This window comes from Camelus bactrianus, chromosome 2 (genome assembly GCF_048773025.1).
Source record: "Camelus bactrianus isolate YW-2024 breed Bactrian camel chromosome 2, ASM4877302v1, whole genome shotgun sequence".
NCBI lineage: Eukaryota > Metazoa > Chordata > Mammalia > Artiodactyla > Camelidae > Camelus > Camelus bactrianus.
This window is the reverse complement of record NC_133540.1, coordinates 29,757,397-29,773,951: the sequence shown is the minus strand read 5'-3', so window position 1 is coordinate 29,773,951 and position 16,555 is coordinate 29,757,397. Positions and strand designations below refer to the sequence as shown.

The 16,555-nt window shown below is 36.4% G+C and overlaps 1 protein-coding gene across 1 annotated transcript in view; it reads right to left on the bottom strand.

Annotated features, from left to right (window-relative positions):
* The window catches only part of LOC123612338 (IQ domain-containing protein M), a 75,135-nt gene extending 62,588 nt beyond the window's left edge, over nt 1-12,547 (bottom strand). Inside the window, exons 1-3 of the mRNA XM_074375433.1 lie at nt 12,350-12,547; nt 4,347-4,429; nt 2,292-2,559 (exon numbers count right to left, since the gene is read on the bottom strand). Of these exons, the coding sequence (XP_074231534.1) occupies nt 2,292-2,559; nt 4,347-4,429; nt 12,350-12,383 (385 nt within the window). The 5' untranslated portion in view covers nt 12,384-12,547. The remainder of the gene's footprint in view (nt 1-2,291; nt 2,560-4,346; nt 4,430-12,349) is intronic.
* Nucleotides 12,548-16,555: the final 4,008 nt, after the last annotated feature.

Here is a 16,555-nt window from a genome sequence, read left to right as displayed (position 1 = left end):
TCTCTGCCCTCAGTAAATGTTTTAAAATGCAAATTTTATCACTGCAACTTTTCTCTAAAACATCTGGATTACTTTTAGGTTCAAATTCAATGTTCTTCAACTTCTAGTCTCATCTCTAATTACTTTCCAATCCTCATGTTTCAGTTTTGTAAAAAGCATTTCAGTTCACTCAAGTGTAATGTAATCACTTTCTCAGATATCCCTTATCATGTAGATGCCAGATCCTCTAACCAGACAGGACTTTTCTTCTTTCTTGAGTTAACACTTATTCATCCTTCAAAATTTTTCAGACTTTAAATCTGGGAATCCTGCCCTATTCCTAATCCTGAATTACGTATCTTTCCAATTGATTTCAAAACAGTAGAGCTTGTTTTTCACTACAGTCACACTATACTGTAATTATCTATCCTCCATCCAACTACACACAAATGATAAATATCAAATTTGAACTTCATAAGGGCAAGTAGCATATCTTTTATCTCTATATATCTCACATACTAAATAAATGTTGGTTGAACACATACATGAGCCCCACAATTTTAGTTTGTTACTGACCCCCAAAATCAGTCTTCAGTCTTCACCCATCTCTCTCCTAAATGCTATTTTCAACTTCCTAATGGTTATCTCCATATGTATGTATACCTAACAGGTCTAAAACTTTATTTATCATCTTTCCCACCCCTTTTTTCACTGTCCTAAATCTGCTTCTCCCTCTGAATTCCTATCTCAGCTTAATGGTGTCTGTCTAATTTTCCAGTCTAGAGACCTGAATATCTTTCTTTAGGAATTCTCTGGTCAAAGGAATTGATGACAGCCAAGTTAAAAACATTAAACAGATTTCTTTTTGTAGTATTTCTTAGAGCTTTCAATATATCAATCTCCAAGAAGTAAATACATTTTTTCAAACTTATCTAACCAAAGAACCCTTGTATCAAGGTGAATCACTGAGGACAAGTGTTCTCAAAACTACGCTTTGAGAAATGCTGCTGTAACACCCCACCCCCACACTTCATGCTTCACCACTGCCCTCCTTTAGGCCCCTGCCATCTCCTTACATGGACCATCTCTTTCCTGGGCAGCCTCCTCTCTTATTCCTCTGCCACCATTCTCTCCAAAGCCTCTATGTCAGTTTTATTTTTTTCTAATAAAAAGATCTGATCATACCTCACCCCTTCCCATCCCCAACTTTAAAATCACCATTGGCTTTCCATCACACATAGGTTCAATTCATAGGCCTGCTATTATATTGGCATCCTAATATACCCTCACCCATCTTCTCAATTTCATTTCTTACCATATCTCTCCTTTCCCACAACATATCACTTTTTTTTTGTCCTTTAGAGCTTTAATATTTTTCTCCCACTGTTCAAAATGGCTCAAAATGGCCTCTCCTGTTTCCACCTACCTTTAACAAATTTCTGCTAACACTGATTTCTAATGAGATCTCATCTGAGAAATTCTCATTCCAGCATCTGGTTGGTTACTCCTCAGTGTCTCCATAATGCTTTGTACTTACACTATTACAGCAGTTGTCATGCTATATGATAAAGGAATTACCCAAGTATTTAACCCCACTGTTACTCTCTGAGCCTTTCAAGCTTTGTTTCTCCAACTCCTAACATAGAGCTTACTACAGAGAAGATACTCATTGAATGAAAAAAATTCAAATGAATGAATAACTATATAATAAGCAAAAATGAAGAAAAATATAGATGAAGTTATGAAAGCTTATATAACTAGAAATGTATTTTAAAAGGTCATTTATTCTAGCCAGGAAAAAAATTAAATTAGTCTCAGGAACACAGTATCACTTCCCTTAAATAGACCTCTAGGTTCAACCTTACCAGGTTCCTGAGAGAGAATAAAACTTTACCACAATTTGTCTTAAAGGCAAACTCTACAGCTCCCAAAAATCCTTTTAGGGCTTTGAGGGAACACACAATAGTGACCTACCTTCCCACCCCGCTCAACAGAATTCAGGGCCATAAATCTCTGATTGCTCTCCTAACAGTGGACTAAACAGTCTCTGACAGAAGGAACAGCACTCTGTTGGAAGACAAGGCTAAGCAATTTTCCTCCTCTGCATTCCTCCTGCCCATTACGATGCTCTCTTCTCAATTCCTGGCGGCCCCCAGAGGTTAGCAGCATTTGTAATCATGCCTCCCTACCTTTCATTGCTAACATTTAAAGTGTGGAGTTTGTTTGAATGTGGAAATTCCATTTAAGCATACCATAAGCAAACAGTTTTGCCTGTTGGTTTGCTGAACTGCTTTGCTCCACCAAAAACTTACCTGTCACAATTAGATCTACAGCCTCCTTGCATTTTTGTTTTACTTTAAAAATGTGTGGCTCCTTGAAAGAAGTTTGTTGTGGAGGCTCCTCAGAAGGCCCACTTCTGGAATAGTCTTTGGCAAAACAAATCCTTTTGTGCACTACCTGAAGTTCTTGGACCACATCGAGTGTTTCCTTTTTTTTAATCTCCAAAGGTATGAATTTGCTAGATTTCAGTTTTTGATGTTTATTTCTAAAAACATTTATAGAAGTACCTTGAACTTTACTCTATAAACAAAACAAAAATAAATTTTAATATTAATTATATAATAAAATTTTGTAATACATTTTATTCGTAAGTTAATAAAATTATATTCACAAATAAATTTCCAAAGTACCTTACTATATCAGACATTTACTTAAAGCACATGATAGTAATCACATAAATTAGCTGTTATCCTTTATAGTTCTCCAAAAACCCTTAACAAGCATGAGTGTTACATTCAACTTACAAAAATGTAAATTTTAAAATCATAATTTTTTCCTTAAATGTGATATTTTCAAATACAGCTTCTTAACATCCATTTTAAAGCAGAAGTTTTCACATAAACATAGGATAATTTAATTACTTTTAACCATCTTTGAAGACTCTTCAAATGTCCAGAAAATGCTAACACTCCCAAAACTCTCAGTTGAACCAGAAATAACTGCTCATATATGGAGATAGATTAAGAAAAGCATATTAGTAATCAGATATGTATTTCAGATCCTTTTTCCCACTTAACTACTTACTGATTTTGACCACTGTAAGTGATAAAAAAAAATATAGTCCCAAGTGTCTGACAGACAATTATCCAAACAATTATAATTGTTCTAGTCTGGTAATTCTCTGGCCCACAGATAGAGAGCTACTGCTCCCTGCCTCCCAGAAAAGGTTTAGACAAATTCAAAACTGTTGAAAACTCAAGATGCCAATAAGGAGGTTTTACTTGCTAATATTACATTTTGCCAAGTAACCAAAGATGGAATATTATGCTGCTATTATTAGGTGACATTCTAAAAATAGGTCAAGGTTCTAAGGCACAGCTAGCTAACTCTGAAAACTGTGGACTTTTCATCTCACATGTCTCCCAGTGAAATTAATATAATGTAAAAGTACTTTTCATTGATTAGAAGGAAAAATTAGTTAAGCAATGTTAACAACGTTGATTACAAGATTAAAACCATCTACGACCAGCCTAAGCATAAAGGACCATGCAAAAGAAACACATGTAAAAATTATAAGCCTCTTCCCCAACACAGTAAGCTTTGAAAAATATTTAAAATCTTTATTTATAATTACATTTTAAAAACATATTCAAAAGGTAATAGGGTAGTGTGGCACACAGTAAACCATCCTAAGATCCCCTTCCCTCACCTGTCCCCTAAAGGACCATTTGTCACAGTAACAGCTGCTCCCCAAATCTCCCATCTCCTCTGTAGATGTGCTCCCCCAAAATCTCACCCTGTACCCCCTCTCCTGTCTCTTTACCACCCCTTTCCCTTTCATTCCTTCTCACCTTCCAAATCTACACCATTCAGCAAATGTTTATTGAGCCAGACCCAAAGCTCGCTGATGGAGATACACGATTCCAAAAAGATAGTCACTGCCCTTAAGGAGCTATCAGATTGGTGAACAGTTCTAACACAAAGTGATATGGAAGAAGACAAAGGTAAGCAGGTCATGCTGGTGACATAGGAGAGACACATCTTACAGCACATTTTCTAGTTTAGCTTTGTCCAACTGTGTTTAAAGAGGGACATTTACTTGAGATATTTCATCAACAGAAAACATTAAAAATTAAATTAAATGTGAAAATTTAATACATATGCAATTAAATAATCTGCAGAGCTGAAAAATCTTATTTTTAAATGCAATCTGAAATCAATTTTTATATCTAGTAAGGATTTCATTTTCTCTTCTATTCAGAATCTATCACAGTGCATGCAATCATTTGGAACAATCATTGTAGTATATAAAAATTGTGACTAGATTCCTGAAAAATAATAATGCTAGATAAATGCAAAGCACTAACCTCATTTATTTTCTCATAATGTTGGGCAATAAGAGTTTTTGCTTCTTGAAAAAAATCTTGCTTGGGAATCTCTAATATAGGACCTAAAACAGAAACACAGAAACATTTTATTTTTTTAATGTAGTTAATGTACTTTATAATCAAAAGTGGCAAAACTACAAAATTAATATTTGGAGAGTTATGAATCTTGCAGGACATTATAAAAAGAGAATTTTATAAGTGGACATTATAAATGGATGCAAAATAAGTTAATTTTCCTGTATTGTAATATTTTACTTTAAAAAAATACAGCTTAGTCAGAGTTAAGTAGAGTATCCTAAATTATTAAAGTCCAGGGAAACCAAAGAAAACATAAAACTAAAATCTCCTTTAGTTCTGAAAGTTCTTCCAGAAGACACAACATTATGTAGACACAAAAATTGTTGATAAATCTGTGTTGTCTATACCTGATGACTAATTAATACAGCTGTACATTTCTTCAAGGATATTTACCTTACACCTTGTTGATAAGATTATCATTGTAAAATAAAACTCAAAAGGTTTATTAAGTAGAAATATCATTGAAATAAAAAATACACATACCTACAAATGGGTAACATTATAATGATAACTCTTCTCATTTAAATTTTCTAAGATTCTTAATTTATTCACTTTACTGACAGCTATGTATAGAATTCTATAGCATGTACATAGAATGCATCATCTCCATTTAGTCCTGTGTAAGATTTCCTTCTTATACGTTTCCTTTATTAGATGATTCTGACATTTATGCGTTTCTTGACTTCCTTCTCTCAACCTGGACTCAGTAAAATTTAAATATATTGCTTTCTCAAATTAGCTTTTCAGTCTAGTCAGTGTGTTCCTCATTTCTTTGACTATGCCTCCTTTAGTACTACTAGGTTCAAGATTTTCTCTCTCTTCTTCTCACCCACTTAAATTTTAAGCAATTAAAAACTCTATCTTCATGCTAATCAAAATCACAAAAAGACATTATTTTAGTCTATCTGGGCGGCTATAACAATATGCCACAGACTGGGTAACTTGTAAATAACAAAAATTTATTTATGTCAGTTCTGGAGGCTGAAGTCCAAGATCCGGGTGCCAGCATGGTAAAGTGGGGGCCCTCTTCCTGGTCACAGATGTCCAGTGTTATCCTCACACGGTGGAAGGGCGTAGGAAGGTCTGTGGGCCCTCTTTCATACCAGCACTCATCCCATTCACAAGGGCTCCATCCCCATGACCTAATCCCCTCCCAAAGGCCTCACCTCCTAATACCATCACCTTTGGGGGTTATGATCTCAACATACAAGTTTTAGTGGGACAGAAGCATTCAGACCATAGCAGATACCACCACATACCCACCAGAATGGCTAAAATGAAAAAGACATCACAATCAACACTGGTGAGCTACCGGAGCCCTCAAGTGTCCTTGGTGGAAATGTAAAATGGGATAATCAGTTTGGAAAAGATAAAGAAATTTCTTATAAAACCTAATATACACCTACCCTGTAACTGAGCAATCCCACTCCTAGGTGTTTACCAATGAGAATGGAACATATTATTTACAAAAGACTCATACAAAAATGCTCATAGCAACTTTATTTATAATAGTTCCAAACTGGAAACGGCCCAGATGGGCATCAACAAGAGATGAGTAAATAAACCATGGGATACTCCTACAATAAAATACTACTCAGCAACAACAACAACAAAAGAATCCAACTACTGATATACACAACAAGAATGAATCTCAAAAACATTATGCCAAGTAAGCATAATGACAAAAAAAATACTGTATGGTTCCAGCTATCTGAAATTATAGTGTCAACAAAGCTAATATATAGGAGAAAGGCCAGAACAGTGATTCTTCATGGATTGACTGAGATGGGACATGAAGGAAATTTCTGGGGTGATGACAGTATTCTATATCTTGATACACAGTAGATTGCACAGGCATAGTATCACAACTCAGTGAATGTACACCTAAGATTTATGCATCTCATTGTAGTACATTTTACATCAACAGAAGAACTAAAAACAAATACTGAAATCTGACTAAGGGTATGTGTTTATATGTATGTTGAAAGATGGATATGTGATAAATCAAATACAATAAAACATTACTGGTAAGCACTGGGTGGTAGGTCTAAGGGTGTTGATTTAAAATCCTTTCAATTTTGCTATATGTTTGAATATTTCATAATGAAATACTAGGGCAAACTCTTCATTCTCTCACAAAATGTCTCCTTGTATTTTACCATGTAGACTCGTGGGCCACAGGCAGCTGTAACTTTGGGGCAATGGCATCCTGAGGACTAGAGCTGGGGGAGACCCTAGCAATGAAGGGGAGGGACAACTGGACTCTAAGCCACCTTAAAAGTGTTAGGTTAGACACACTAGTAAGTGTTTCTAAGATGCTACTGAGGGAAGTATCTACTAAGATGTCCCATCATTGGGCATGGAACTGTCACTCGGTAGTTATTCTAGAAAAAACAACTCTCCCCTTGCTTTCTATCTTCCCCTATCCTTCCACTCTTACCTATGGAAGGTGCTGTAAAGTCATTACCAAACTCAAATCTCCCTGTTCTCCCACACTTGCCACTGTATCTCCCCCCATGCAAGGCTGTCTACATATGTCTAAGGATAATGGTTGATAGATTTTTTTTTAATCTTCTTTCCCAAAGTAGTTGTCAAGACTTCAGACACATGCTTCTGAAGAAGTGTACATATTCTTTGAAGAGATGGGAGCACAAAGTCACATGTGAATCATAAAATGGCTCATATAAATTTTACTATCCAAAGCCATAAGACACACTGTCCTCACATGGAAGAGACAAGAGTTCAGAAATTTAAACTGTCTATTTCATCAAATTTCAACTAAAATCTAAAGCTACTTTGAGGGCCTTCTAACCAGACCACTTAGTTCTCAGAGGCAGGGCAGTGAACTATTACAAGTTGTGACTCCACAAATTATCCTCTTCGTTTCTCCTCTCATGACAATCTTTTCTCCTTTAATTCCCTTCTTCCGACTAATCAAAACTCCTTTGTAATTACTTATAATGCCCTGTGCCATACACATGAAAAACATCATTTATTAATATATGTAATGATTGATTAAGTCATTAGTTTTTGGTGAAAATGTACCTTCACGAAAACTATTGCATCTTCATTCGAAACAAGACCTTAGAGATAATCCAGTCTTCATTTTCAGATAAAGCTCTGAGATAAGGGTGCCCAACTGCCCTCTAAAGTCCGTCAACCAGGTGCCCACAAAGTGCTGGCCTCCTGAGGTACTTGTTATTTTTTTGTGTTTTTTTTTAAACATATCTGCTGGTTTTTCTAATTTCATGCACTCCTTGAGAGTACTGGAGACTCCTCTGAGGTTTGGCTGGTCACCCTAGTGAAGTACTCATAGTTTATTGGCACTTTCTGCTATGGACTGGATATATGTGTCCATCCAAAATTCGTATGTTGAAACCTAATGCCCAAAGTGATGTTATTAGGAGGCGGGCCCTTTGGCAAGTGATTAGTCCGTGAGGGTAAAGTCCTCATGATTGAGATTAGTGCTCTTACAAAAGAGACCCCAGAAAGCTACACAGCCCCTTGTACCATGCAAGCCTATGGTGAGAAGACAGCCATCAGTGAGGAAGCAGGCCTTTACCAGACAACAAATATGCTGACACCAGGATCTTGGATGGACTTCCAGCCTCCAGAACTGTAAGAAATAAATTCCTGTTGTTTATAAGTCACCCACATTATGGTATTTTGTTACAGCATCCTGAGTGGACTAAGACACTTTCATTTCAAGCCAACAATCCTTTGCCCTTATTGTGATTTAATGTGCTGATAGAGCCATCCTGATTCTCCAGTTCATAACTAAAACTTGGTCTTTGACAGAGAAGTTAAATTCCCAAGGTAGCATTTTCTTCCTCGCTGGGCTCTTTGTTGACCAGTGTGTCTGATATTTGCCATCCTCATCTGTCTGTGAACTGTGGAGGAGCTAGCGTACACTCTGGCAACCCTAATGGCCTTCTTGGAGCCAGCAGGTAGATTCTGACTCATCAAGGTACCGCCACAGCCAGCCCAGACAGTCAGGCCAGGAGGCTCTCGAACAAAACAAGATCCGGGACTGTTCTTAAAGGGGCAGAGAAAGGCAGCCACCACTAGAAGAATGTGCTTTCATGCAGATCCTGAAACAGACATAGACATACTGACTGCAAGTCAGCAGTCCTGAGCCCTCATTGTCGTTTAAGGTGCTGAGGCAGCTGTACTGATTTTCTTCCATAACTAAAAAATTAGCCTTTGAACCAAAGAGTTAAATTCTCAGGCATCACAAGGTAACTCATAACTCAATGCCTAGAGTGTGTTTTTATTTTTATAATATCCAAGGATATGTATATATTCAACAAATGAGTCTAAAATTACAAGAAATTAAACAACTTTGATGTTAAGAATTCAGCCAGTTAATAATCCTTGAGGCTTCTGTTTCTTTGTTCACAATTGGTAAGCATGTAAGCATGCAGCTTTTATACATTCAAGTGCACATTATCACTTCAGTTATTAAAAGTAAGTTGTCAAGGTCTGCTTCTTCCCTGTTAAAAAAATCTATAATTAAGGCTTTGTTTATTTGCAAATACATAACCACAACATATAAAATAATTTTTAAGGGCTCTCATTCCTGAGTCATATCATTTTGCTCTGAATTCCAATTTGTTCATGAGCCATATTTTATTGTAAAATGAAGGCACTAATAATACTAATGTATCCTGTACACCCACAGTTGTTTTGAGGATTAAACTGGACTTGGTTAAAAAGCACTTAGCACAGTCTCTGACACATATAAGCTTTCGATAACTGTGAGGAATTATTATTACCGCAGTTATAGTTGTATTACTGTCATTGGGTTAAACTTTTCCCCAACAAGGTTTATATAACTGATTTCATCAATCCATCTTCATTTCTTCAATAGCCCAAAGATAAATTTCAACTTTCTAAATCAGTTTGAAATAGTCTAGTCTTATTATAGTTTTTACCCAAAACTAATTAATTAGTAGGTTTGCAAATAATAAAATCTCTTCATACTTTGGATCTTCAAGTGACTAAATCTCCAAAATGCAATAAAAATCATTATAAACAATAACAAATACTTTATGATAAAGTTCATGAAGAGGTTGAAATAGTCATAACAAATTTATCTAAAACATGAGTGCAAATATTAACATTCCCTTAGGGAAAGAAAATGAATCTCTAATGCCAAGTGATTTCACCAGCCTAAAATGTTTTCTTTTATTTATTTTATACTTTTTAAAAAATCCACTCTTCATATATCATCAGTTTAATGCTATTATGATTAATAGTTCATAAAACTTCAGATTTCTCTTAACGCTTTATAGATTCTGTATAATTAGCCTAGTAAATCGCTGAAGTGAAGACACCAGAAGAAAATCTAATTATGGAAACTATGATAGCGAATGAGCCATTGGCCATCTCTTGATTGTAATCATTAAGCAAGTCTTTTCTGCATCCAAAAAGACCTAAGGACTAGCAAACATGTGTTTTTTTTAATAACCATAACAAAAACAACTGGCCTTAATCACAGGGTTCTATTCTTCCTACAAACAGGCTGTGTTCTTCAGAGACTTCACAAAAATTTACTAAGAAGATATTCTTAACAAAGATGTATGGCCACAAGGCTATAGCCACCCTTGTTTATAGAGTCAGAGTAAGTGCCTGACTGCCTGTGTGTTTGGTTTCACAGGTGGTAAAAAAAAAGCCCTACCTCACACTCAGTAAGACTCAGTTCAGCATACTTTAGTTAAGCACCTAATAAGTCCTAGATGCTATTTTGGTGCTAAATGTACTGAAATAAATATGACACTTGGTATCCCTGCCTTCCAGGTGCCTAGAGCCTAACGCCAGAAAAAAACTGTAAATAAACGTCACGACCTCGGTAACACACTGTGACAGAGGTCAACATAAATCACCCACACTCGCTACTGCCAGCTCATTAATGTATGAATTTTCCTTTAAAGAAATAAGCCTTTACATTGTATTAATAGAGATAAGATTTAAAATAGAAATAGCCCAAAAGAAATAACACATTGATAAAATCCAGATTCAGGCAAGGGTTTTAAAATCGTGCTTCATCAATTTCACTGCCTTGGGGGCTCTTCTTCAATGTGAGCAACTTAGATCTTACCTGTTATACATATTTGAGCTGTTCCTAAACTTTATTTTGTAGGAAAAAAATTCCTTGGCTGAAAATAACAAACACACACCAAACAAGTAAAAAACAAGTGAAGGGCTAGGAGACAATAGTAACTTAGAAAGGAGAAGCAGTAGAGGGAAGCTAGAACCAAGATCCTTTCATTACTTCTAGGGCCAAGAGTTGTAGAAGTTAGAAAGTGAAGAGATGCACTTTGAGAGAAATCTCAAATTAAACAGTTTATATTCAATTCTATTACTTGTAGGTGAAGAAAAAAATGTATTTCTAATTTCTTTTCAGAAAAAATTTAAAAACCAAGCAACATGCAAACTTCAAGTGGCATATGGCTATCATTTCCTAAAACCTATATTCAACAATTTTTCTATAACACATACTGTGTTAAGACCCAACTTTTCAGTTCCAACTTAAAGGCATTCTGTTGTCTCTTACAGACACAATTTTTCTCACTTCTCCACTTTTATTCTTTCTTTAGTGTCTTTTACTCTGCAACAATAAATGATTAATAGGTGTCCTATATATACCTCAGAGAGATTTTACAATGTACTCCCTCACCAAAAAAAAAATCTCTATGTTAATATTTCTCAGACAGAGGTTGGGTTGCTAAGGAGTCGTAGGGGGATTCCAAGTTCATAGAAGCAAGACTTCAAATATAATTTAAGTTAATTATGAGCATGACCCAAAGGCAAAATGAAACAAGAGAACATTCCTCCTCCACTTCCTGGATCTTTCTCCCTTTCTGCCCTTTCCATCTTGAAAAATGTGCTGTAGTATCCAAATTGGAAGACAGTTAAAGTGATCCACACAGCATTCTATTCGTAGTCCTGCACAGAAGCCAGCTGGCCTGTGTCATACACTGCCTGGGGTCACGGAGCCAAGGGGAGGGAACAGAGTGGAAAATCTTAATAATCTCAGCTCTATGGGCAGCACTATATGTTTCTCAATCATGCTACCTAAGCCTAAATTTAGGACTACTTGAAGTGTTGCCAAGTCTAGATCAGCTCTAAATGAAAAATATTGTGAGCTGCATTTGTAACTGAATAATTTCAAGTAGTCATATTTTTTAAAGTGAAAAGAGGTGAAATTAATTTTAATAACGTATAATAATTTTATAGAATATTTTATTTAAATAAAATATATCCAAATATTACCATTTCAACATTAATCAAAATTTAAAATTAAGGAGATATTTTGCATTCTCTTTTGTTCTGTCTTCAAAATCATGTATTTTGCAGTTACATACATCTCAGTTCAGATGCTGATTTCTATCAGAAATACTTGATCTGTATTGATAAAACGTCCCATTAAGAAAATAGATTCACATACCCAAGTTGCCATAAATATGCTTAAAAGTTTTCCAATAATTGAATTTTTAGTTTTTATATTGAAATTAAAATGAATTAAAATTAAATACTCAGTACCTTAGTTTCACTAGCCACATTTCAAGCACTAAATAGCCACATGTGGCTATTGAATACCATGTCAGACAGCACATTAAGTTAAAAGTTGCTATGGGGGGTGGGTATAACTCAGTGGTAGAGTGCATGCTTAGCAGGCACAAGATCATGCATTCAATCACCAGAACCTCCATTAAAAAAAATTTTTAAGTTGCTATAGATCTCTCAAAAATTGGCTATATTTAAATAAAGGGAATGATAAGTTCTTACAGGATGTGCCAATAAATTTAGTGTTTTGAGAGTTAATAACAGGAGACTTTGCTTAAAGCTGTTGTTGCGTCGGGTACGGTGCACTGAGTTGGTAGGTGAGTGCAGATACTCACTTTCTGCTTTATCAGGCTCAGCCTCTGCAGCCATGGTGAGCAGTCAGGGTGATCCTTTCTTTTGAACGCTGGGCTCCAAGTCCCTAAACACAATTACATTAAGTAATTCAGTGTCAAATACTTCTATTTTAGCGACTTCTTTCACTTGCTCATGAAGAAATAGGATGAATAATGAAAACTTTTTACACATCACTCCTTTGCTCTAAAACCTTCAATGTCTTCCCCTGCAAAAGACAATAGTAACAACAGCTAGCGTTGGGTAGGGCTCTGTGGTTTATCAAGCGCTTATATACGTATTACCTTCCTGGTTCCAAATAACCCGACAGGCGCTCTCATCCCACTTTCAGCAGATCTGGCAACGGGAGCTCCGAAAACTGAGGTAACTTGTCAATGCAAGCAGTTACTTAGTGGCAGGTACAGAACTCAAATCCAGATCTTTGGGCCCAAGTTCCTATGCAGGTCCATCTGATTTCTCACTATTTTCCAATTGATATTCAGTTAATCCCTGGCACATACCTTACACATGCTTGCCGTGAGCCTGCACACTTGAGCTTAGGTTTATGCTAGTTTTCCACTCAGAACGTCCTGTTCTCACCTCTGTGTTTGTATCCTACCTATCCTTTGCATCCTGAAAGCACAGATTCAAATCCTGCCCACTTCATGATCACCCCCAGCCTCTAATGATCTGTTCCTCCCTTAAACTTGGTAGTTATGTGGTCCATGCCTCTCACTTGAAATGTAACACATGCTCCTGTGTAAGGAGCTAAAAAGGCAAAGAATAGATGTAAACAGAAGTCTAATATTCCCAATTAAACTCCTATTGCCTTGAACCAAACAATACTTTATACCAGAGATACTCAACACTGGATGATTATTAGAATTGCCTGGAGAGAGGGTGGGGAATATTTAAAATATATCAATGTCTAGAGTGAGGCTTAGACATCTATATTTTTTAAAGGTTCCCGAAATATTTAAATACTTTACAGAACCCCACGGTGACTCTTGTTCTAAAACTCCAAGTATAACTGCTCATTTAGCTGACTAGACCATCAAACTGTGGTGAAGTATTTGAGACCTGTTAAATAATTTGGGGACTATTTGAGTACATCTGTAAGCCAGATTTGCTCTATGGAAGTCATGACTCTGTAGCCACATGCTCCTAGATAAAAAGCTACAGTACTTTTCTTCAGCTTCTACCCAGAGGGGGAAAAAACTATTGCAGTTAGAGTTTTAAAATGACAAATCTGGAACAACCAAAAATGATTAATTCTCAAATTGTCAGCCTTATATGGTGGGCAAGAGCATACACTATGTACCTCATCTGCCGAGCTGTACAAATGACTGGGATAAATCAAAAGACTGCACCTCCCTTAGCAATTAACAATCAGAACTCATCTTCTGGTCTGGCTTAATTATTGCCTTCTTTCCATTTAAATATAAGAAGAAAATAAAGGTGTTTTGTGCTCCATCATGTTCGTGTTTTAATCTCCATAAAAATGGACTCTTCTCTGAGGCAGTTGGCTCCTCCACCTTAATTCAGTGTGCCAGGAGTGTCAGCCTGCATTAAATTGGCTGGCAAGCAAGATACCCCACTGTCCTTTTAATGCACAAAACTAGCCAAGCATCCTAAGGGGTGCTGGCATGGTAATGCCTCCACAAACCCGAGGTGATGGGGGATGACTGTGAGACAGGAACTAGGGGTGGAAGAAAGCCTTGGAGGATGGAACTGTTTAAAGATAAGCACACTGACACAGAATATCAGCAGATAGGGTCCCTCTCCACTTCAAGTCCCCAGCAGACAGTTATGAGATGCTGAGTCCCTCCCAATGCATTGATCAATTAAAAGGTGCATATTTAGTGCCTAACCTGTGCAAAGAGAATGCTATCTATTTTGCAAGAAAAGACAAAAGCATATGTCAAATTTTTAAACAAAACGCAGACAACTATATGTCAGATGTCATAAGAAAGTCTGTGAGCTTTGTAAAATAAATCGTATAAACCCGTGAGTGCCACGAGTTCTAATGAAGATGAGATCACTGAAGTCGGAGAAGGGAACCTAGGAAAAGTTCAAGAGAGACTGAGCTACACCTGGAAGGGTGGGTACAGGAGTAGCAGTGAAATGTTTATAATAGTGAAATAGTGAAAAACTGGTTCAGCACAAGCATCAACCAGTTAGAACTGGATGCTGGCTAGCAAACCACTATTCTCCTGAGTCAGTCCTGAGTGGGTGAGACTGGCCCACTTAAGAGGAACAGAGAAGCAGGCAGCTGAGAGAATTAGCGCAAGCAAATGCAAGGAGGTAAGAATGAATGTGGTTTGGGGGACAGCAAGTAGTAGGTCTATTTGATTAAAGCAGAGGGCTAAAATTTATACTGCTGAAATGGACAAAAAAGATTTTGAACAGGGCACTGACATAATTAGTGTTCTGGAATTTAAATTCCAAAAAGGTAAGGATTTTGGGTTTTTTCCTTGCTGTATTCCCAGGGCCTTGAACAGGGCCTCGCATGTAGAAGAATTCCAAAAAATATTTGAAATTTTTCCTTACTTACAGAATGGGAAAAAATATTTGCAAACCACACATCTGATAAGAGGTTAATATCCAAAATATATAAAGAATTCATGAAATTCATCAAGAGCAAAAAAAAAACTCAATTAAAAAAAGGGCAAAGGACCTGAACAGACATTTCCCCCAAAGAAGATATATGAAAGGCTAACAAGTACATGAAACATGTGCAACATCACTAATCATTAGGGAAATGCAAATTAAAACCACAATGAGATATCACCTCACTTCTACCAGAATGGCCATCATCAAAAAGATAAGAGATAGTAAATGCTGGTGTGGATGTAGAGAAAAGGGGACCCCTGTACACTGCTGGTGGGATTGTAAACTGGTACAGCCCTTATGGAAAATAGTGTATAGAACCCTTAAAAAATTAAAAATAAAACTGCCATATGATCCAGCAGTTCCATTTCTGGGAATATATCCAAAGGAAACAAAAACACTAACTCAAAAAGATATCTGTACTCCCATGTTCATAGCAGAATTATTTGTAATAGTCAACACAGAGAAGCAACATAAGTGTCCATCAATGGATGAATGGATAAAGAAGTTGTGGTATATACACAATGAAATTTTATTCAGCCATAAAAAACTAAGAAATTCTACCAACTGTGATATGGATGGACCTTAAAGTCATTATGCTACGTGAAATAAGTCAGACAGAAAAAGAGAAATTACTGTATGATCTCACTTATACATAGAATCTAAAACAAACAAACAAAAAACTCATAGAAAAAGAGACCAGACTTGTGGTTATCAGATGCTGAACAGGGGGAGAAAATGGAGCAGGGGGACTGGAGGAAGGTGGCTAAAAGATGCAAACTTCCAATTATAGGATAAATAAGAACTAGGAATGTAATATACAACATGATGACTATAGCTAACAATGTTGAATGATATACAGGAAAGTTGTTATGAGAGTAAATCCTAAGAGTTCTCAACACAAGGAGAATTTTTTTTTCCTTTTTTTTTTCCTTTTCTTTTTATTGCACATATATGAAAAAAATGGAAAGTTATCTGAACCTACTGTGGGAATCATTTCACAGTATATGCAAATCAAATCATTATGCTATATGCCTTAAACTTATACAGTAATGCATGTCAATCATTTCTCAATAAAACTGGCAATAAATAAATAGACAAATATCTGTGTAATGAGTAATTATGGCAACAGCATGCTAGACAGGGGTACCCCATGTCTCCTTGGACATATTTGTGAAAACGTCCTTTCACCCTTTCAGTAGATGCAACTTAAGGCTCTCCTAAATCAGGTTACAGGGATGCTAAAGATTTCTAATTCTATTTCTATATGGATATAAGGCAAACAGAAGTAGAAAGAGTATTCCCCTACCTTATCTTCTTAGCTTGTCTTTCCAAAGATAGTCTTATGACTTCATCATTGTACCCTGTATAATTATCCTGGGGGTGAAGAACTGCCCCATGGTATTCAGCAGGACTCAGGGAAACAAGTCATGGTATAGGGCTCTAGACAGCCAGTTTCAGCAGTTGATCAATGAGAGCAAATATTCATTTCCTACCCCCAATTTTCTCCCACTGTCCCTCTATCCAAATCCTCCTAGTTATCAATCATATGTTCATTCTCTTCACGTCTCTATGTTAGAAATTGTAGCTGTACCCACCCA